At 43.8% G+C, this 19,579-nt stretch overlaps 1 protein-coding gene across 1 annotated transcript in view; it reads right to left on the bottom strand.

Annotated features, from left to right (window-relative positions):
• The window catches only part of LOC106594081 (high-affinity choline transporter 1), a 30,234-nt gene extending 16,888 nt beyond the window's left edge, over positions 1 to 13,346 (bottom strand). Inside the window, exons 1-9 of the mRNA XM_045716286.2 lie at positions 13,118 to 13,346; positions 12,698 to 12,811; positions 11,970 to 12,125; positions 9,389 to 9,537; positions 8,856 to 8,999; positions 7,603 to 7,756; positions 6,819 to 7,036; positions 5,928 to 6,098; positions 4,234 to 4,491 (exon numbers count right to left, since the gene is read on the bottom strand). Coding sequence (XP_045572242.2) covers positions 4,234 to 4,491; positions 5,928 to 6,098; positions 6,819 to 7,036; positions 7,603 to 7,756; positions 8,856 to 8,999; positions 9,389 to 9,537; positions 11,970 to 12,125; positions 12,698 to 12,811; positions 13,118 to 13,301 — 1,548 coding nt within the window. The 5' untranslated portion in view covers positions 13,302 to 13,346. The remainder of the gene's footprint in view (positions 1 to 4,233; positions 4,492 to 5,927; positions 6,099 to 6,818; positions 7,037 to 7,602; positions 7,757 to 8,855; positions 9,000 to 9,388; positions 9,538 to 11,969; positions 12,126 to 12,697; positions 12,812 to 13,117) is intronic.
• Between the last annotated feature and the right edge of the window lie 6,233 nt (positions 13,347 to 19,579).

Genomic DNA, 19,579 nt, shown 5'->3' with positions numbered 1-19,579 from the left:
AATAAACACTTATTTTAACTTAATATAATACATCAATAAAATCTATTTAGTCTCAAATAAATAATGAAACGTGTTGAATTTGGTTTCAGTAATGCAAAAACAAAGTGTTGGAGAAGAAAGTAAAAGTGCAATATGTGCCATGTAAAAAAGCTAACGTTTAAGTTCCAAGCTCAGAACATATGAAAGCTGGTGGTTCCTTTTAGCATGAGTCTTCAATATTCCCAGGTAAGAAGTTTTAGGTTGTAGTTATTATCGGACTATTTCTCTCTATACCATTTGTATTTCATATTAGAGGTCGACCGATTAATCGGAATGGCTGATTTTAAATAGCGCCGATTTCAAGTTTTCATAACAATCGGAAATCGGTATTTTTGGACGCCGATTAAAAAAAATATATAATTTTACAAATTTGACCTTTATTTAACTAGGCAAGTCAGTTAAGAACACTTTCTTATTTTCAATGACGGCCTAGGAACAGTGGGTTAACTGCCTTGTTCAGGGGCAGAACGACAGATTTTTACCTTGTCAGCTCAGGGATTCAATATTGCAACCTTACGGTTAACTAGTCCAACGCTCTAACCACCTGCTTTACATTGCACTCCACGAGGTTACGCGAATGCAGTAAGAAGCTAAGGTAAGTTGCTAGCTAGCATTAAACTTATCTTATAAAAAACAATAAATCTTAACATAATCACTAGTTAACTACACATGGTTGATGATATTACTAGTTTATCTAGCCTGTCCTGCGTTGCATATAATCGCTTAGGTACACGTTGTTCCAACCATAAACATCAATGCCTTTCTTAAAATCAATACACAAGTATATATTTTTAAACCTGCATATTTAGTTAATATTGCCTGCTAACATGAATTTCTTTTAACTAGGGAAAATGTGTCACTTCTCTTGCAAACAGAGTCAGGGTATATGCAGCAGTTTGGGCCGCCTGGCTCGTTGCGAACTGTGAAGACTATTTCTTCCTAACAAAGACAGCCGACTTCGCCAAACGTGGATGATTTAACAAAAGCGCATTTGCGAAAAAAGCACAATCGTTGCACGACTGTACCTAACCATAAACGTCAATGCCTTTCTTAAAATCAATACACAGAAGTATATATTTTTAAACCTGCATATTTAGCTAAAAGAAATCCAGGTTAGCAGGCAATATTAACCAGGTGAAATTGTGTCATTTTGCGTTCATTGCACGCAGTCAGGGTATATGCAACAGTTTGGGCCGCCTGGCTCGTTGCGAACTAATTTGCCAGAATTTTACGTAATTATGACATAACACTGAAGGTTGTGTAATGTAACAGGAATAACGTTTTGTTTTCGAGATGATAGTTTCCGGATTCGACCATATTAATGACCTACGGCTCGTGTTTCTGGGTGTTATTATGTTATAATTAAGTCTATGATTTGATAGAGCAGTCTGACTGAGCGATGGTAGGCACCAGCAGGCTCGTAAGCATTCATTCAAAATAGCACTTTCGTGCGTTTTGCCAGCAGCCCTTCGCAATGCATTGCGCTGTTTATGACTTCAAGCCTGTCAACTGGTGTCAACTGATGTAACCGATATGAAATGGCTAGCTAGTTGGCCGGGTGCGCGCTAATAGCGTTTCAAACATCACTCGCTCTGAGACTTGGAGTAGTTTTTTTTCCCTTCCTCTTCATGGGTAACGCTGCTTCGAGGGTGGCTGTTGTCGATGTGTTCCTGGTTCGAGCCCAGGTAGCAGCGAGGAGAGGGACGGAAGCTATATTGCTACACTGGCAATACTAAAGTGCCTATAAGAACATCCAATAGTCAAAGGTATATGAAATACAAATCGTATAGAGAGAAATAGTCCTATAATAACTACAAACTAAAACATCTTACCTGGGAATATTGAAGACTCATGTTAAAAGGAACCACCAGCTTTCATATGTTCTCATGTTCTGAGCAAGGATCTTAAACGTTAGCTTTTTTACATGGCACATATTGCACTTTTACTTTCTTCTCCAACACTTTGTTTTTGCATTATTTAAACCAAATTGAACATGTTTCATTATTTATTTGAGGCTAAATTGATTTTATTGATGTATTATATTAAGTTAAAATAAGTGTTCATTCAGTATTGTTGTAATTGTCATTATTACAAATAAATAAATATATATATTTTTTAAATCGTCCGATTAATCGGTATCGGCCTTTTTTGGCCCTCCAATAATCGGCATCGGCGTTGAAAAATCATAATCGGTCGACCTCTATTTCATATACCTTTGACTATTGGATGTTCTAATAGGTACTTTAGTATTGCCAGCCTAATCTCGGCAGTTGATAGACTTGAAGTCATAAACAACGCAATGCTTGAAGCACAGCGAAGAGCTGCTGGCAAATGCAGGAAAGTGCTGTTTGAATGAATGCTTACGAGCCTGCTGCTGCCTACCACCGCTCAGTCAGACTGCTCTATCAAATCATAGACTTAATTATAATATAATAACACACAGAAATACGAGCCTTAGGTCATTAATATGATAAAATCCAGAAACTATCATTTCGAAAACAAAACATTTATTCTTTCAGTGAAATATGGAACAGTTCCGTATTTTATCTAACGGGTGGCATCCCTAAGTCTAAATATTGCTGTTACATTGCACAACCTTCAATGTTATTTCATAATTATGTACAATTCTGGCAAATTAATTACGGTCTTTGTTAGGAAGAAATGGTCTTCACACAGTTCGCAACTAGCCAGGCGGCCCAAACTGCTGCATATACCCTGACTCTGCTTGCACAGAACGCAAGAGAAGTGACACAATTTCCCTAGTTAAAAGAAATTCATGTTAGCAGGCAATATTAACAAAATATGCACGTTTAAAAAAAATATACTTGTGTATAGATTTTAAGAAAGGCATTGATGTTTATGGTTAGGTACATTGGTGCAACGACAGTGCTTTTTTCGCGAATGCGCTTGTTAAATCACACGTTTGGCGAAGTAGGCTGTGATTCAATGAAAAATTAACATGCACCACATCCGATTATATGCAACGCAGGACAAGCTAGATAAACTAGTAATATCATCAACCATGTGTAGTTAACCATCCTTCAGTACCGCTCCGCTGGATGAGGGGTAGAGCAGACAGCCTGTGGCGGGTGTGAAGGCCGGATTGCCTTGTTCAGCGGGGGGGTAGTTGGTCCTCAGAATGGATCCTGAGCGCTCCTTCCCCCGCCACTACAGCTGAGGAGCCCAGCCTGTTGGAGGCGTGGTGCTTGGCCTGGTCGTTCAGGAAGGTGGTCTCAATCTCCTCCTGTAATGGGGTAGTATACCCCCCTCCTAGTGTAATGGGGTAGTATACCCCCCTCCTAGTGGGGCTAGGCTTTCCTGGAGCTCCTTGTTCTCCAAGTGACGCTGAATCATCCAACCTTTTAAGTCACAGATGTCTCTACAACAACAATGAAGATGTAAAAAACAGTTTTCCCAAATTGAGAAGAAGTGACATTTTCACAACAAGGCTTGCAAGTCAATTCACCATGATCATTTTAACTATGAATAGGTAGGGTCATTGTTTATGTCAAAGTGTATATATAAAATATTATCACCAAGATCCTCTCAAGTGAGCATCACAACTTTCAGTATGAAATGGAGAGTAGGTAGGCTAGAAGTTGCCCCTAAATAACCACTGATAAGGGGTCTGATCTTAGTTTCACCCCTTTATGGCTCAGGTTAGGATTGGGGATGAGGTAATCTGGGGATGAGGTAATGAAGTTTCCCAGACACAGATAATTAAGCCTACTCCTAGACTAAAGAGATAGTTCACCCAAATGACATAATAGGATTGATTGTCTTACCCTGTAATCAGTCTATGGACAAGGTATTACCGCAATCCATGCTTTTGTGGAACAAATCCAATGCAAGTCAATGGTACCGATGTTAGCATTTTTCACGCTTTATGTTCAAATCATATAAGTAACTTAATTGAGCTACACAATCGATTTTAAATAGCCTACTTTAGAATGATTTGGATGTTCAATAGATCTTTCCTTTCTCTATCCTGTCCAATAAACAAAAAATATGCACACAAAAAATCGAATAAAGTGCTTTGTAGTCCAGGGAAGTGTCTGGGAAACCGGCCTGTAAAAGTAGGTAGAAAAAAACTTAACACTTTGTGGTGTCAAGCATTGGCTCAGAGACTGCACCATCCTCCTCCTTCTCTTTCATCTCTCTGGTGCCACCAAGTGGCAAAGTCGGGAACTTTACCTGGAACACATCCCACCTCTCAGGCAGCCAGACCTTATTGAACATCAGCTGAGCCAGCCAGGAGAAACCCAAGATGGCCGCCAGAGCCAGGAGCATACATATGGTCCTGATAGGGGAGCGCTGGACATAGACACCGTCCTCCAGGGTGCATCCAGGGAAGTGGAGGACAGGGGGGAGGTTGAAGATGGGCTCCCCACAGAGGAGTCTCATCAGGCCCCCTACGAGGTAACCCGCCACGGCTCCATAGCCGTTGGAGACCTGGAGGAAGATGAAGAGATTTTCTTTAGAAGAAGTGATATTCTAGCCTAGCCTGATGACTCACACTAACTTATTTTTCTGCTCTGTCGTTTCCTACATACTTTAGTTTCAGTGCCATCGTTGAAGTCATTTGTGGGGATGAGGGGCATTGTACAAAACAAGGTCATCAGCGATTGGATCAAATGAAATTGTATTTGTCACATGCGCCGAATACATTGAAATGCTTACTTACAAGCCTTTAATCAACAATGCAGTTTTAAGAAAAATACGTGTTAAGTAAAAAATGGATAAGTAAAAAAATAAGAAAAAAAAGTAACAAATAATTAAAGAGCAGCAGTAAAATAACTAATCAGAGTATCAAACCCAATTACACATTTTCAAACCGCTGTTTTACCCACATGTGTTTTGGTTCTGGTCCAACCCATCGGTTTCTGGACCAGTCAGACAGCCCTGAATGTGTTCACATTCGGTGAAGAATCGGGGAGGTACTCAGATCCAGACTCATTGTGGAGAAGAAACTAACATCCGTGGGTGTGGCCTAGCGTTTGGCTGGAGTAAGGAGTCTGGGTAGCCAGGCAATTATAACCTGGGCCTGTATCCACAAAGCCTCTCTGAGTAAGAGTGCTGATCTAGGATCAGTTCAGCCTTTTAGTTCATAAAGATTGAGATGATATGGACAGGTTGGGGCCTGATCCTAGATCATAATGAATTAGATGATATGGACAGGTTGGAACCTGATCATAATGAATGAGATGATGTGGACAGGTTGGGGCCTGATCCTAGATCATAATGAATAAGATGATATGGACAGGTTGGAACCTGATCCTAGATCATAATGAATGAGATGATATGGACAGGTTGGGACCTGATCCTAGATCATAATGAATTATATGATATGGACAGGTTGGGACCTGATCCTAGATCATAATGAATGAGATGCTATGGACAGGTTGGGACCTGATCCTAGATCATAATGAATGAGATGCTATGGACAGGTTGGGACCTGATCCTAGATCATAATGAATTAGATGATATGGACAGGTTGGGACCTGATCATAATGAATGAGATGATATGGACAGGTTGGGGCCTGATCCTAGATCATAATGAATTAGATGCTATGGACAGGTTGGGACCTGATCATAATGAATGAGATGATATGGACAGGTTAGGGCCTGATCCTAGATCAGCACTCCTACTCTGAGACGCTTGATGGCTAGGGCCGGTTTGTGCTCTTGCCATCTCCATTGCTGTAGTTGTCAAGCCGACCATTTGACATGATGATGAGTGAGTTGGCATGACGACATCACAAACAGATTGGCACTCAGGCTAGTGACACACCACCATGTTTGTGATGCAGGGAAAAAGATAAGGCCCACACACACAATATCACCTCTGCATGTTACACACACACACACACACACACACACACACACACCTGGAAGAAGAGGACGCAGATGAGCTGAGGGAAGATGATGGTGTAGGAGAGATCAGACGCCAGGATCCACAGGGCAAAGGTACTGTTGTGGAGGAGAGTGAGGGCCATCCCACACAGCCCCACCACCACCACCGACACACGGATCACCCACTGCATCTCCCTGTCTGAGGCCTGGAGGAGAGATAGACACAAGATGGAGGCACAGTGGTCAGGACAGATCAAAGATGGAGGCACAGTGGTCAGGACAGATCAAAGATGGAGGCACAGTGGTCAGGACAAATCCAAGATGGAGGCACAGTGGTTATAAACTCTAGACGTATGAGATACAGATCCCCGACTGAATCTCCCTGTGTGTCATCTGGAGAATGAGGGAGACAGACACAAAAGTTAAAGGGGTGTGTTCCTCTGCCCATGCATACCAGATCTTACAATGAGAAACAGACACAAGATCAAATTATCCAAGTCAGAAGAGCTTGAACAGCCTTGTGGTGTAATACTCAGAGAAGTCACAAGAGGGAGCACGGAGTTAGGCTACATGTCCCAAAATATGTTAGTCCCAAAATGCTATTACACCATAGAACCCAATGCAATGTTTTCAAATGTGAATTGAAAAATGTCTAGCCAATGTCCCAAAAATTGATGAAATAGGAAAAAAACACTTATTTATGCATTTAGTGGTGATTTCTGATACAGGACTAATAAACATAATGGATAATCTACATTGAGAATGTGTTTCAGTTCTGGACTAGTAGGTTTATTAATCGGTGTCTGGGAAAACAGACCTAAATTCCTTACTCAATACAGTAGAGGCGACTATCTGGTCACACACAGATTTATTAGAACGAGGTGTAAGTGATGGGATAGAACGAAAGCCTGCACCCAACCCTTCACCTGCTTCCGAATAATGTTCTTGTAGATGTTGGAGGAGAACATGGAAGCGGAGCTTAGGAGGCCAGAGTCCACTGATGACATCACTGCGGCGGCGATAGCCCCGATGCCAATGACGGACACGTAGGGCGGAGCCAGGTGCTGCAGGGCGATGGGGAGCACCAATCCCGTCTCATTGCGCTCATACGGAGAAGGAGACCCGTACGATGTCAGGTTCCAGTCTGGAGACACACCAGGAAGTGTCAATAAAGTTTGGTTATTTTGACAATCACACTTTGACGAAGTCCAAAAGCATAAACACGATGCAAGTACACTGTGTGTGTTATTTAAAAAAAAAATCATTTTGCAATCAGCTCATGTGAGCTACAGGTAGACCAGAAGTAGTCAAGGGATGTAGTGCTCCACAGAGAGTAATAACAAACATGCACTCTAGCCACAACACCAGGACACTGCCACTAGATTGGCGTGTGTTATGGTTCATGATGTGAGGTAGATGATAGGAGCAGTATATGGACATCAGTTAACAGACAAGCCAGTCAACGACACACAACTCTTCTTCTCTGCTTATTAACCTTAATAACAACTTGAATAGTAATAATAATAACTTAGGGGTGCTTTTTATCTACATATCCCAACTCCCCCTGAGACACCGGCAGAGAGTTGGGGTCAGAGACAACCATTATACTGGAGCAATAGGGGTTAAATGCCTTGCACAAGGGCACAACGACAGATTATTCACCTTGTCGGCTCCGGGATTCGAAAACCTTTTCTTTTTGTACTTTATTACCTGTCGAAGCGGCTACAGCACCGACCAGAACAGAGGGGATGCCCAGGATGAGGACCATGGCGGCAGCCGCGAAGCAGGTGACCTGGGCGTTAAACGATGAGGAGGCAGAAAGCGTCCTCTGGTGGAAACATTGGAAAGACAAGCTACCCAACGCCTGAGGAGGGAGGGAGGAGAGGAGGGAGGGGAGGGGAGAAGAGGAGGGAGGAGAGGAGGGCGAGGGAGGAGAGGAGGGAAGAGAGGAGAGAAGGGAGGAGAGGAGAGGGGGGAGGATAAGGAAACCGAGGAGAAAGGTAGGATGAGAAGGACATAAAGGAGGTTGTTAGATTGTGAATTGGTGGCAGGTAGCCTCGCGGTTAAGGTTTGAATCCCTGAGCAGACTAGGTGATAAATCTGTCAATGTGCCCTTGAGCAAGGTACTTAACCCTTATTGCTCCTGTAAGTCCCTCTGGATAAGAGTGCCTGGTAAATGACGTACATAAATCATTTCTGTTTGTGTGATTTAAGGAGAAGTAGAATGAGGCCTTTAGTCTCCAGGATGTTTTTTGTATTGTAGAGTCATGGTGACGTAGAGGAAAGGGCTGTTTGTGGTTTTGGGGGACTGTCTGTTAGAAAGCTTGAGACTGGAAACCACAGATATGCTGCATGCCCTAACAACAACAACAAGATAAGATGAAGTGGTGCCAACAGTGGTTGAGATTGGAGAAACTCCTGGGTCATGGTTAACACAAGACCATGTCCTTAATGAGGGTGAAAGCGTCTGTGGAAAGTGCTGTGTCATGTTAGTGGAAAACTACTTTAATATGTCATTGTATGAGAGGGGGGAGCTTTGATAGGATATGAGAGAGTGCTGCCATTCCAAAGGTACGGGGATTCAGTCTTTTTTGGTATTAAACTGAACATCACTCTGAGTTTTGACTCTTTTGTGGTAAATTAGTTTATTGCATATTGATTCATACTTATCAAGGTGGAGCAAAGAGGTTTGAGCAGTAGGGGGGAAAAATGGTTGGAAGATATAGGAGAGAGACTGGTGATATGACTGTAATGTAGAGGAGAGACTGGTGATATGACTGTATGATATGGGAGAGGAGATAGGAGAGAGACTGGTGATATGACTGTATGATAGAGGAGTATGCATATTCTTTACTTATCAAATGCTTATCTAATCCTTATCTAACTTACTTGACTTATCTAACACATCAACAAATTAATCAACCAATCATCCATCCATCAATTAATCAATCAGTTGATCTCACCACCAATAAGAAGTCATCAACCCACTTCAAGACCTTCTCCTTCTCCATTTTTCCCAGCCAGGGGGCCTGGTAGGTGTGGTTGAAGGCTGTCTGGGTGATGTCACCCACCACTGGGTTGACCATGAGGAACGGAACACACAGCCACTGGCAGCAGAGACAGAAAAGCCCAAATTAAAATAATGTACTCCTGTCTTAGGGTGCAGCCACAATGAGACACATGAACATACATTAAATTGTATATGATAATGATAATTTTGCGTTTTCGTCCATCAAAAGTACGTCTGTAGTCAACTATGTTCAGACGAGTTCCATCCGTTAAAAGACAGACCGTTTGTGTGTTTTTTGTTGGGCAATCATCTCCGTTGTCAATCATCCGACAACAGATCACTCCCATTGAAAAAGGTGTTGGCTCCATCCAAAATACTTGGACAATGTTTCCACGGCCTTACACTCACCAGACTGGTTTAAATTCAAATCGGCCACCTGTCCCTCGCCAGACTGGATTGGATTCAAAATGGCTGCCTGTCACTCACCAGACTGAAGAAGATGAGGATGAGCTGGATGACGTCGGTGTAGGCTACAGAGTAGAGTCCTCCCAGTAGAGTGTAGATGATGGCCACCACTGCAGAAATCCCCACAGAGTAGGAGTAGGGCAAGTCCAAAATCACACTCATGGTGCCACCTGCAGCACAAAGACACGCATAAACACACACGTTTAGCTCAGCGGGCTAACACAGTTTTGTGGCACCACAGATAAAAACTGTAAAACCAGGTTAAACTGAGTTGGTCCCTCACCGTTATACTGGTAGTGTGAAGAGCCCTGCTTACCGTGCTTGAAGTAACAAACAACATTCTTCACATGAGCATGACTGAGTTTCAACAAGTGGTAGGTTAATTAAAAAACCCGTCTGACCTGTTTCCCCTCCCTGATTGAATTACTCTATCTAGATCCAACCTGGGTCCAGCGTCTCACCAAGCTGGGGCGTTGAGTAACTATTCCCCAGGTTACTCTATCTAGATCCAACCTGGGTCCAGCATCTCACCAAGCTGGGGCGTTGAGTAACTATTCCCCAGGTTACTCTATCTAGAGCCAACCTGGGTCCAGCATCTCACCAAGCTGGGGCGTTGAGTAACTATTCCCCAGGTTACTCTATCTAGAGCCAACCTGGGTCCAGCGTCTCACCAAGCTGGGGCGTTGAGTAACTATTCCCCAGGTTACTCTATCTAGATCCAACCTGGGTCCAGCGTCTCACCAAGCTGGGGCGTTGAGTAACTATTCCCCAGGTTACTCTATCTAGAGCCAACCTGGGTCCAGCGTCTCACCAAGCTGGGGCGTTGAGTAACTATTCCCCAGGTTACTCTATCTAGAGCCAACCTGGGTCCAGCGTCTCACCAAGCTGGGGCGTTGAGTAACTATTCCCCAGGTTACTCTATCTAGATCCAACCTGGGTCCAGCGTCTCACCAAGCTGGGGCGTTGAATAACTATTCCCCAGGTTACTCTATCTAGAGCCAACCTGGGTCCAGCATCTCACCAAGCTGGGGCGTTGAGTAACTATTCCCCAGGTTACTCTATCTAGAGCCAACCTGGGTCCAGCGTCTCACCAAGCTGGGGCGTTGAGTAACTATTCCCCAGGTTACTCTATCTAGAACCAACCTGGGTCCAGCGTCTCACCAAGCTGGGGCGTTGAGTAACTATTCCCCAGGTTACTCTATCTAGAACCAACCTGGGTCCAGCGTCTCACCAAGCTGGGGCGTTGAGTAACTATTCCCCAGGTTACTCTATCTAGATCCAACCTGGGTCCAGCGTCTCACCAAGCTGGGGCGTTGAGTAACTATTCCCCAGGTTACTCTATCTAGAACCAACCTGGGTCCAGCGTCTCACCAAGCTGGGGCGTTGAGTAACTATTCCCCAGGTTACTCTATCTAGATCCAACCTGGGTCCAGCGTCTCACCAAGCTGGGCGTTGAGTAACTATTCCCCAGGTTACTCTATCTAGAGCCAACCTGGGTCCAGCATCTCACCAAGCTGGGGCGTTGAGTAACTATTCCCCAGGTTACTCTATCTAGAACCAACCTGGGTCCAGCATCTCACCAAGCTGGGGCGTTGAGTAACTATTCCCCAGGTTACTCTATCTAGAGCCAACCTGGGTCCAGCATCTCACCAAGCTGGGGCGTTGAGTAACTATTCCCCAGGTTACTCTATCTAGAACCAACCTGGGTCCAGCATCTCACCAAGCTGGGGCGTTGAGTAACTATTCCCCAGGTTACTCTATCTAGAACCAACCTGGGTCCAGCATCTCACCAAGCTGGGGCGTTGAGTAACTATTCCCCAGGTTACTCTATCTAGAACCAACCTGGGTCCAGCATCTCACCAAGCTGGGGCGTTGAGTAACTATTCCCCAGGTTACTCTATCTAGAACCAACCTGGGTCCAGCATCTCACCAAGCTGGGGCGTTGAGTAACTATTCCCCAGGTTACTCTATCTAGAGCCAACCTGGGTCCAGCATCTCACCAAGCTGGGGCGTTGAGTAACTATTCCCCAGGTTACTCTATCTAGAACCAACCTGGGTCCAGCATCTCACCAAGCTGGGGCGTTGAGTAACTATTCCCCAGGTCGTTGCTGTAAATGACAATATGTTCTCAGTCAACTTACCTGGTAAAATAAGGGTGAATAAAAGAGTTTAACCTACATAAAGACAACCCTGACAGGTCCATCAGGAAAGAATGTCTGTGTCTACAATGGTACCCTCTCCCTTATATAGAGCATTACTTTGGACCGGGGCCCATTGGGAATATATAGAGACTAGGGTGTCAGTTTGGATGGATCCAGTGACTTGACATACTTAACAGAGATGTATGGTGTCCAAAACTGGCTAGACACTGAATGATTGTGTGTTTTTGTGTCTGTTTATCTAAGTTGCCTGATGCAGGGTAGAATATGGCTCCTGCTTTGTAACACCAGACAGTGGCTAGCGGTTGAGATTCAACTGCACTCTGTGTACGTGTGTTTTGTGTGCAGCGAATTCTTTTGTACTTTGTGTTTACAGTGATTATGTGTGTTGTGTGTTTGAAACAGTTGTTTGTTTGTTGCTGTTGTTTTGTTGTACATATTACCTAGTCCGACGAGTGTGCAGGCGACCCACAGTGCATCCATTACAAGGGCAGGGAGCACCAGAGCTCCACTCACTACTTTCCCATACTTGATCTGGAAGGGATCCATCATAGTCACATACTTCTTCTCCCTCATCGGCTTGGCAAAGAATATACCACCTGAGATAAAAGAGGGAGAGAGAGGAGGGAGAAGAGGAGAGGAGGGAGGAGAGGAGGGAGGAGAGAAGGGAGGGAGGGGGAGAGGAGGGAGGGGGGGAGAGGAGGGAGGGAGGGGTGGAGAGTGAGGGGGTGGAGAGAGAGGAGGGAGAGGGGGGTAGAGAGAGACGGGGAGAGGAGGGTGAGAGAGAGGGGGTGGAGGGGAAGAGGGAGAGAGAGGAGGGAGGGAGAGAGAGAGGGGGGAGAGGAGGGTGAGGGAGAGAGGGGGTGGAGAGGAAGAGGGAGGGAGAGAGGGATGGGAGAGGAGGGTGAGAGAGAGAGGGGGTGGAGAGGAAGAGGGAGGGAGATCAAATAAACAGTGCACCAATAGCAAGCCGATAAGGTTTGGTGTGTAGAATATTTGAATGAATTGAAGGTCAGTTAAAGACTAAAGACTGGGATGTGTGTTTCAGCACAACAACGTCCCGCCACTTAAAATATTGGCAACTTTGATATTCTTACATTTTTCAATGATTATTTCTGATTGTGAAATATTAAACTTAGTGTGTGTGTGTGCGTGTGTGTGTGTTTCTTACCGATGATAAAGGAGACGGAGCTCTGTAGGGGCATGAAAGCCCAGACCAGACCCAGGTTAGGGTTATAGACAACCTCCGCTATCCCTACGATAAAGCCTCCTCCAACCCACGTAGCTGCAGGACACACACACACACACACACACACACACACACACACACACACACCGTTTGTCCAAAGGAAAGGAATGATCTATACTGTATCTATAGTACAGTATGAATACAGTAATAGTGAGTACAGGTGTAAAGGTACAGTACAGTGTGAATACAGTAATAGTGAGTACATGTGTAAAGTTACAGTACAGTATGAATACAGTAATAGTGAGTACAGGTGTAAAGATACAGTACAGTGTGAATACAGTAATAGTGAGTACAGGTGTAAAGCATTATACAGATCTAAAGACATGCCCACACCTCACCTACCAGTCATGGTGAATATTCCCACAAGCAGGCCAATATTCCTGTCTCCCAGTAAGGTTATCTCTGTCTTGTCTCCTGTGCTTTTCTTCTCCATAGCCCTGGACTTCCGTGCCGCCCACAAACCTGTCCCCAGGACCAGCAGATAGAACACTGCCATGGCAACCACACCCGGAATGTTCAGAACCATGGTGGAACACTGGGAATGCTCACAGAAAGAACAGTGACTGGGAACACTCCCAGACAGAACACTGACTGTCAGGAGTTCTGTCTACTGAGTTGTAGTAGTAGCAGTAGTAGCAGTATAGTCTTGTTCCTGGTTGGATAGCTCAGAGCGTCTGCTCTTTTCTACTTCTGGCTTGATTGGTCGCAGTGGAGGCGGAGTAAAGGGAAGTGGGCAGGGCATTCAAAGCAGTAAGGAAAGCATATGGTGATTGGTAGATAAATAGTAAGAAGTAAGGAGAGCATGAAGTCATTGGTAGATAAATAGTAAGAAGTAAGGAGAGCATTAAGTCCTTAATAAATGATAAAACGGCATGCCTGGGGGTCACGTAATACTGACAGTCGGTACCTGGAGAGGTCAGAGGATGGTGTCAAAACCAAAAGTTACTGAGTACCTCTTTTGGGAGTTCCCTTAGTGATTACCACAATGCTTTTCTCCATGTTCACGGGAAAATAAAATACAAAACTTGTCAGAGTTAGCAACAGTAACTAAGGTGGCGGGGCTTAGTGAAGGGACAATTCACTGCACATATTGATGGGTACACTTCAGAGGAGGCTGGTGGATCTAAGGAGGACAGGCTCATTGTAATGGCTGGAATAGAATCAATGGAATGGTATCAAACACATACTGTATGTTTGACTCGGTTCCATTTATTCCATTCCAGCCATTACAATGAGCCTGTCCTCCAATAGGTCCTCCCACCAGCCTCCTCTGGTACACTTTCTGCTTTTACTTCCTGCTTGGCTCCAATGAGTACACTCGAATTATGTATATAAACCCTGGATTGTTGACGCTATGTATTTTATCCAATGAGATTCTTTGAAGCCACCGGTCAGCCATATTAGAACTCCCAAGAAGGAGCATTCCTCCATAGGAATAAATGTAATTCTACAGTATTTAAATAAAAGGCTTCAAGGACAAATGTTCATGTATTTAAGTATTTTTTGTTGTTTTAGTGGGGACAGTATCATTAGTAATCTCAAAAAAATTATATATTTTTTGCATCAACCGATGTCACAAAGTGCTATACAGAAACCCAGCCTAAAACCCCAAACAGCAAGCAATGCAGATGTAGAAGCACGGTGGCTTTGAAAAACTCCATAGAAAGGCTGAAAAACCTAGAAAGAAACCTAGAGAGGAACCAGGCTCTGAGGGGTGGCCAGTTCCTCTTCCGGCTGTGCCGGGTTAAGGTGTCTGTAATAGAATAAAGTGATAAAAAGTGAATGTAGACATTAATAAATGCATTTCTATATCTTCCATGATAGTTTTATAACAGTGCGGGAGTACCAAGAAGGAGGCACGGTGGCTTCAAACTATTAGTCATCTAGTGCATTTATAAATCGTTGGTACACTCAACGGCCACTTATAATGCCATCGTTGACATGAATGGCGACTCCCTTTCTATCCATTCTATTTCAATGCCTCACGCAGCGACAGCACCTGGGGTGCAGTGAGCACTCTGAGTGAAGTGCTGAAAGATTCATTTTCACAGGCATAGAAGTTGGTGGAATTTACTGGAAAGTCTACTCAAATGTGACGTTGTCCTCGTGTTTCTTTGCTATTTACATTGTTTTCTTCACATGCGAGGTTGTTTTTCAATGTTAGTTTGAGCTTGCTCAACTGCTAGAGAAGAGACAGGCATGCATCAAGTGCATTCCTGTTACCACGGTAACTTCCCACCCTTAAAGGGGCAGCTGACATTTTGTTGTCTCACCTACGTGACATTTAGTAATTTCTTATAATAATAACACTTCCCCAAAATACTTTCTTTGTGCTCCTAAATGTGTTTGTGTGCTCCTACATGTTTCAAATAGGAGTACATGTGCTCCTGATACAAAAAATGTCAGCATAGAGCCCTGAATATGTAGATTAAAAACAGCAGTGGACTCAGGACCCACCTTGTGGGACCCCGGCCTCGGGTGTGAAGGTTAAAAACAGGAGTGGACTCAGGACCCACCTTGTGGGACTCCGGCCTCGGGTGTGAAGGTTAAAAACAGGAGTGGACTCAGGACCCACCTTGTGGGACTCCGGCCTCGGGTGTGAAGGTTAAAAACAGGAGTGGACTCAGGACCCACCTTGTGGGACCCCGGCCTCGGGTGTGAAGGTTAAAAACAGGAGTGGACTCAGGACCCACCTTGTGGGACCCCGGCCTCGGGTGTGAAGGTTAAAAACAGGAGTGGACTCAGGACCCACCTTGTGGGACCCCGGCCTCGGGTGTGAAGGTTAAAAACAGGAGTGGACTCAGGACCCACCTTGTGGGACCCCGGCCTCGGGTGTGAAGGTTAAAAACAGGAGTGGACTCAGGACCGCAATTCAACACATTTTGCCATGGGACAGATAGCAAATGTTGCTGTTTTAAAGCTAATTTCCTGCTGTTCTAAACATTTTGCCATGGCTTATGACGTGCGTATATGCTTTGTGGCACTACGGGGGGGGGGGGGGGGGGTTGGAACACCAGTGGTCCTCAGTGACCATATATAATGTCTCAGCTAAGACTAAACTACATTCATAGATCACTGACTCTATAAAATGTCTCAGCTAACACTAAACTACATCCATATATCACTGACTCTATATAATGTCTCAGCTAAGACTAAACTACATCCATATATCACTGACTCTATATGTCTCAGCTAAGACTAAACTACATACATATATCACTGACTCTATATAATGTCTCAGCTAAGACTAAACTACATCCACATGATGTGATAGAGACAGGGTGAAAGGTGAAGGAGAGAAGGAGAGAGAAAAAGAGGGAAGGAGAGAGGCTATTCAATTATTATTTAGACTAGAGTGGAGAATACAAAACAACTTTAGTTTGTACTGTAATAAAAACATACATGAAAACAATATGATGAATCCAAGGTCGTAGGTTCAACAACCGTACTGGCCAAGGGAACTTAGGTCTACTGTGTCTCTGGTGAACCAGGGATCTGTACACTTCCCAGCTGTCATCACTATCAGGGTCTATGTAATGGTCTCTCTGGACATTAAATCCACTGATGCATGTTCAAATCTCTATACAAATCTCATTTTATTTGTCTCATCCGGCAAATACACCAGGTGTAGACATCACCGTGAAATGCTTACTTACAGTTAAGAAAAGATTTACTAAATAAAGTTTTTTTTTAATTAACACAATAAAATAACAATAACGAGGCTATATACAGGTGGTCCAGTAACAAGTCAATGTGTAGTTAGTCGAGGTAATTGAGGTAATATGTACATTTAGCTAGAACCTGCTTGGCTTTTGCAGTGAAATAATAGTCCTACGTCCTATCAACATGCTCAAACTGAGGATGGAGATACACAGTTCCTGTATGGGGTCAGCGATGCCTGAGGCAAGGGAGGCAAACTTGGTGTTCATGACATTAACCTCACAGCTGACAAGTCAAAGTCTCTCTTCAAATTTTCTCCCACTTAAGAAAACAACAAGATGTTGCTGCCAAGTCACACAGCAATAATTCAACTCATGTGTACTTGCTGGAGCTCTCTGTACGTAAATACAGACATATCAAGTCGTATCAACACCATCCAGTCACGACAGATACTGTACTGGCCTAATTAATAGGCTGCCTGACTACTACATTTACTGAAAGCATCAACGAGACGTTTACCTAGAAAACATGGCAAAGTTAACATTCAGGTGACACATTCAAGCTGACTAAATTGACAGTCCAAACATCATAAAAAAGAAACGGATGCCTCAGAGAGAGAGAGATAGAGAAGAAAGAAATATATATTATTTTTTTAAAGTTCCAGAACAAATCACACCTATACCGCCCTCCAAAAACAACATCATCCCCAACAACATGTCAGACACCCCAACTAAACACCATCACCCCAACACTGTCAGACACCCCACCTAAACACCATCACCCCAACACTGTCAGACACCCCAAATAACACCATCACCCCAACACTGTCAGACACCCCAAATAACACCATCACCCCAACACTGTCAGACACCCCACCTAAACACCATCACCCCAACACTGTCAGACACCCCAAATAACACCATCACCCCAACACTGTCAGACACCCCAAATAACACCATCACCCCAACACTGTCAGACACCCCACCTAAACACCATCACCCCAACACTGTCAGACACCCCAAATAACACCATCACCCCAACACTGTCAGACACCCCAAATAACACCATCACCCCAACACTGTCAGACACCCCAACTAAACACCATCACCCCAACACTGTCAGACACCCCAACTCAACACCATCACCCCAACACTGTCAGACACTCCAAATAACACCATCACCCCAACACTGTCAGACACCCCAAATAAACACCATCACCCCAACACCATGAGAGAGATTGTTATTTCACTGCTGCTCTTTAATTATTTGTTACTTTTATCTCTCATTCTTATCTGTATTTTTTTTAAACTGGATTGTTGGTTATGGGCTCGTAAGTAAGCATTTCACTGTAAGGTCTACACCTGATGTATTTGGCGCATGTGACAAATTAAGTTTGATTTGATTTGATGCCCCAACTACGGCTCTGTCTAATGTTTGCATGTTCCCTGCTGTTCAAGAATGAAACTTAACCTGTTTTTAGGTGCTTTATGATACTTGTAAAAAATGTAAGAGCTCTGCTCTGGCCTGGTTTAACAAGTATGTGGTAGTAAATTCTTGTTGGACAAGCCTATACCAGTAGATTAACCATTTATTCAGATCAATGCTCTCAGACTCTAGTGAGGAACGGTGGGGCTGACTAACATCATTCATGTACACACGCTAACTAGAGTTTACATTACATTCATTTTCACACAGTTACTAATTTCAAGAAATACAAAATAACCATTTAATTAATACTTTAATTGAAAATGTATTTAATACAAAATACTTAATCTAATAAAACACTTTACCAACAAGGATCAAGTTGTACAGAACATATCCCCATATTGAGAAAAAGTGACATATCACAAGACCATTACGTATACATTATTGTAGCTCAATTAACTTAACGTTCAATATGAAATAAAGTGTAGGTAGGCTAAAAGTCTACCCTAACCACTGATATGGGGTCAGATCTTATTTTCACCCCCCTAATGGCTCATGTTATAGGATTTCCCAGACAGATAATAAAGCCTTTAACTAGACTAAAAAGCATGTTCATTGGATAATGTCCTCTTTCCATGCTGTCTCTATCCTGTCCAATAAACAACACATATAAAATAAGTTGGACTGGATCACTCCTTTAAAGAAAACAGAGACTCTACCATCCTTTTCCTCCACCTCCTACTCCTCTTCCTCTATCTCCAACTTTTTTTTCATCTCTCTGGCGCCTCCCTGTGACTTCACCTAGAACACATCCCACCTCTCAGGCAGCCAGCCCTTACTGAACATCAGCTGAGCCAGCCAGGAGAAGCCCAAGATGGCAGGAAGCTTGGCCCCATTGATGTACTGGGCCGTATGCACTACCCTCTGTAGGGCCTTGCAGTCGGAGGCCGAAGCAGTTGCCATACCAGGCAGTGATGCAACCCGTCAGGATGCTCTCGGTGGTGCAGCTTTTAAACCTTTTGAGGATCCAGGCCAAATCTTTTCAGTATCCTGAGCAGGTTTTGCCGTGCCCTCTTCACGACTGTCTTGGTGTGCTTGAACCATGCTAGTCTGTTGGTGATGTAGACGCCAAGGAACTTGAAGCTCTCAAGCTGCTCCGCTACAGCCCCGTCGATGAGAATATTACCTAATGTAGAATGTCAGCCCTTCATGTGTAGCAATGACTTGCAACTGAAACCATCCTTCATTTGAACAGCAATATTCTATTTAACAGAAGAGGATGATGTCACCTGGTATGGCCTCCTGAGATTTGAATACTCCTCTGAAGGGTTCAGATTTTACTGTCCTTGGTTCTCCGTAAAAACAGAAAGTATTTTCTGGTATGTACCGGTATCAACTGGGCTACCCTGCCATGTAACAACTTGGAAATCTGTATATTTCCAACACGATTGATGTAATGAGGGAGAAAAATTCTAAAATACTTTAACTTTTTTTGCGCAGTAAGTAGGCTTTTAGCAAACGTACTAGGCACTCATAGTAAGCATTTCCTTTAGGCTAGTCATTCGTGTGTACCAAAAACAGCATGACAGGAGATTATCAGTGGGCCATGTGAATAATTCAGCACAAAATCTAGGTAGGTTCTGCTAAGATTTGAACTCCGATTACTGAATTCAATGTGCAGAATGCTAACCATTACAGCATAGAAGAAGATTCTAAAGC

The sequence above is a fragment of the Salmo salar genome, chromosome 08 (genome assembly GCF_965601325.2).
Source record: "Salmo salar chromosome 08, fSalSal1, whole genome shotgun sequence".
NCBI classification, from domain to species: Eukaryota; Metazoa; Chordata; class Actinopteri; order Salmoniformes; family Salmonidae; genus Salmo; species Salmo salar.
Note: the sequence above shows the minus strand (reverse complement) of the source record. Positions and strands in the feature narration are given on the sequence as shown.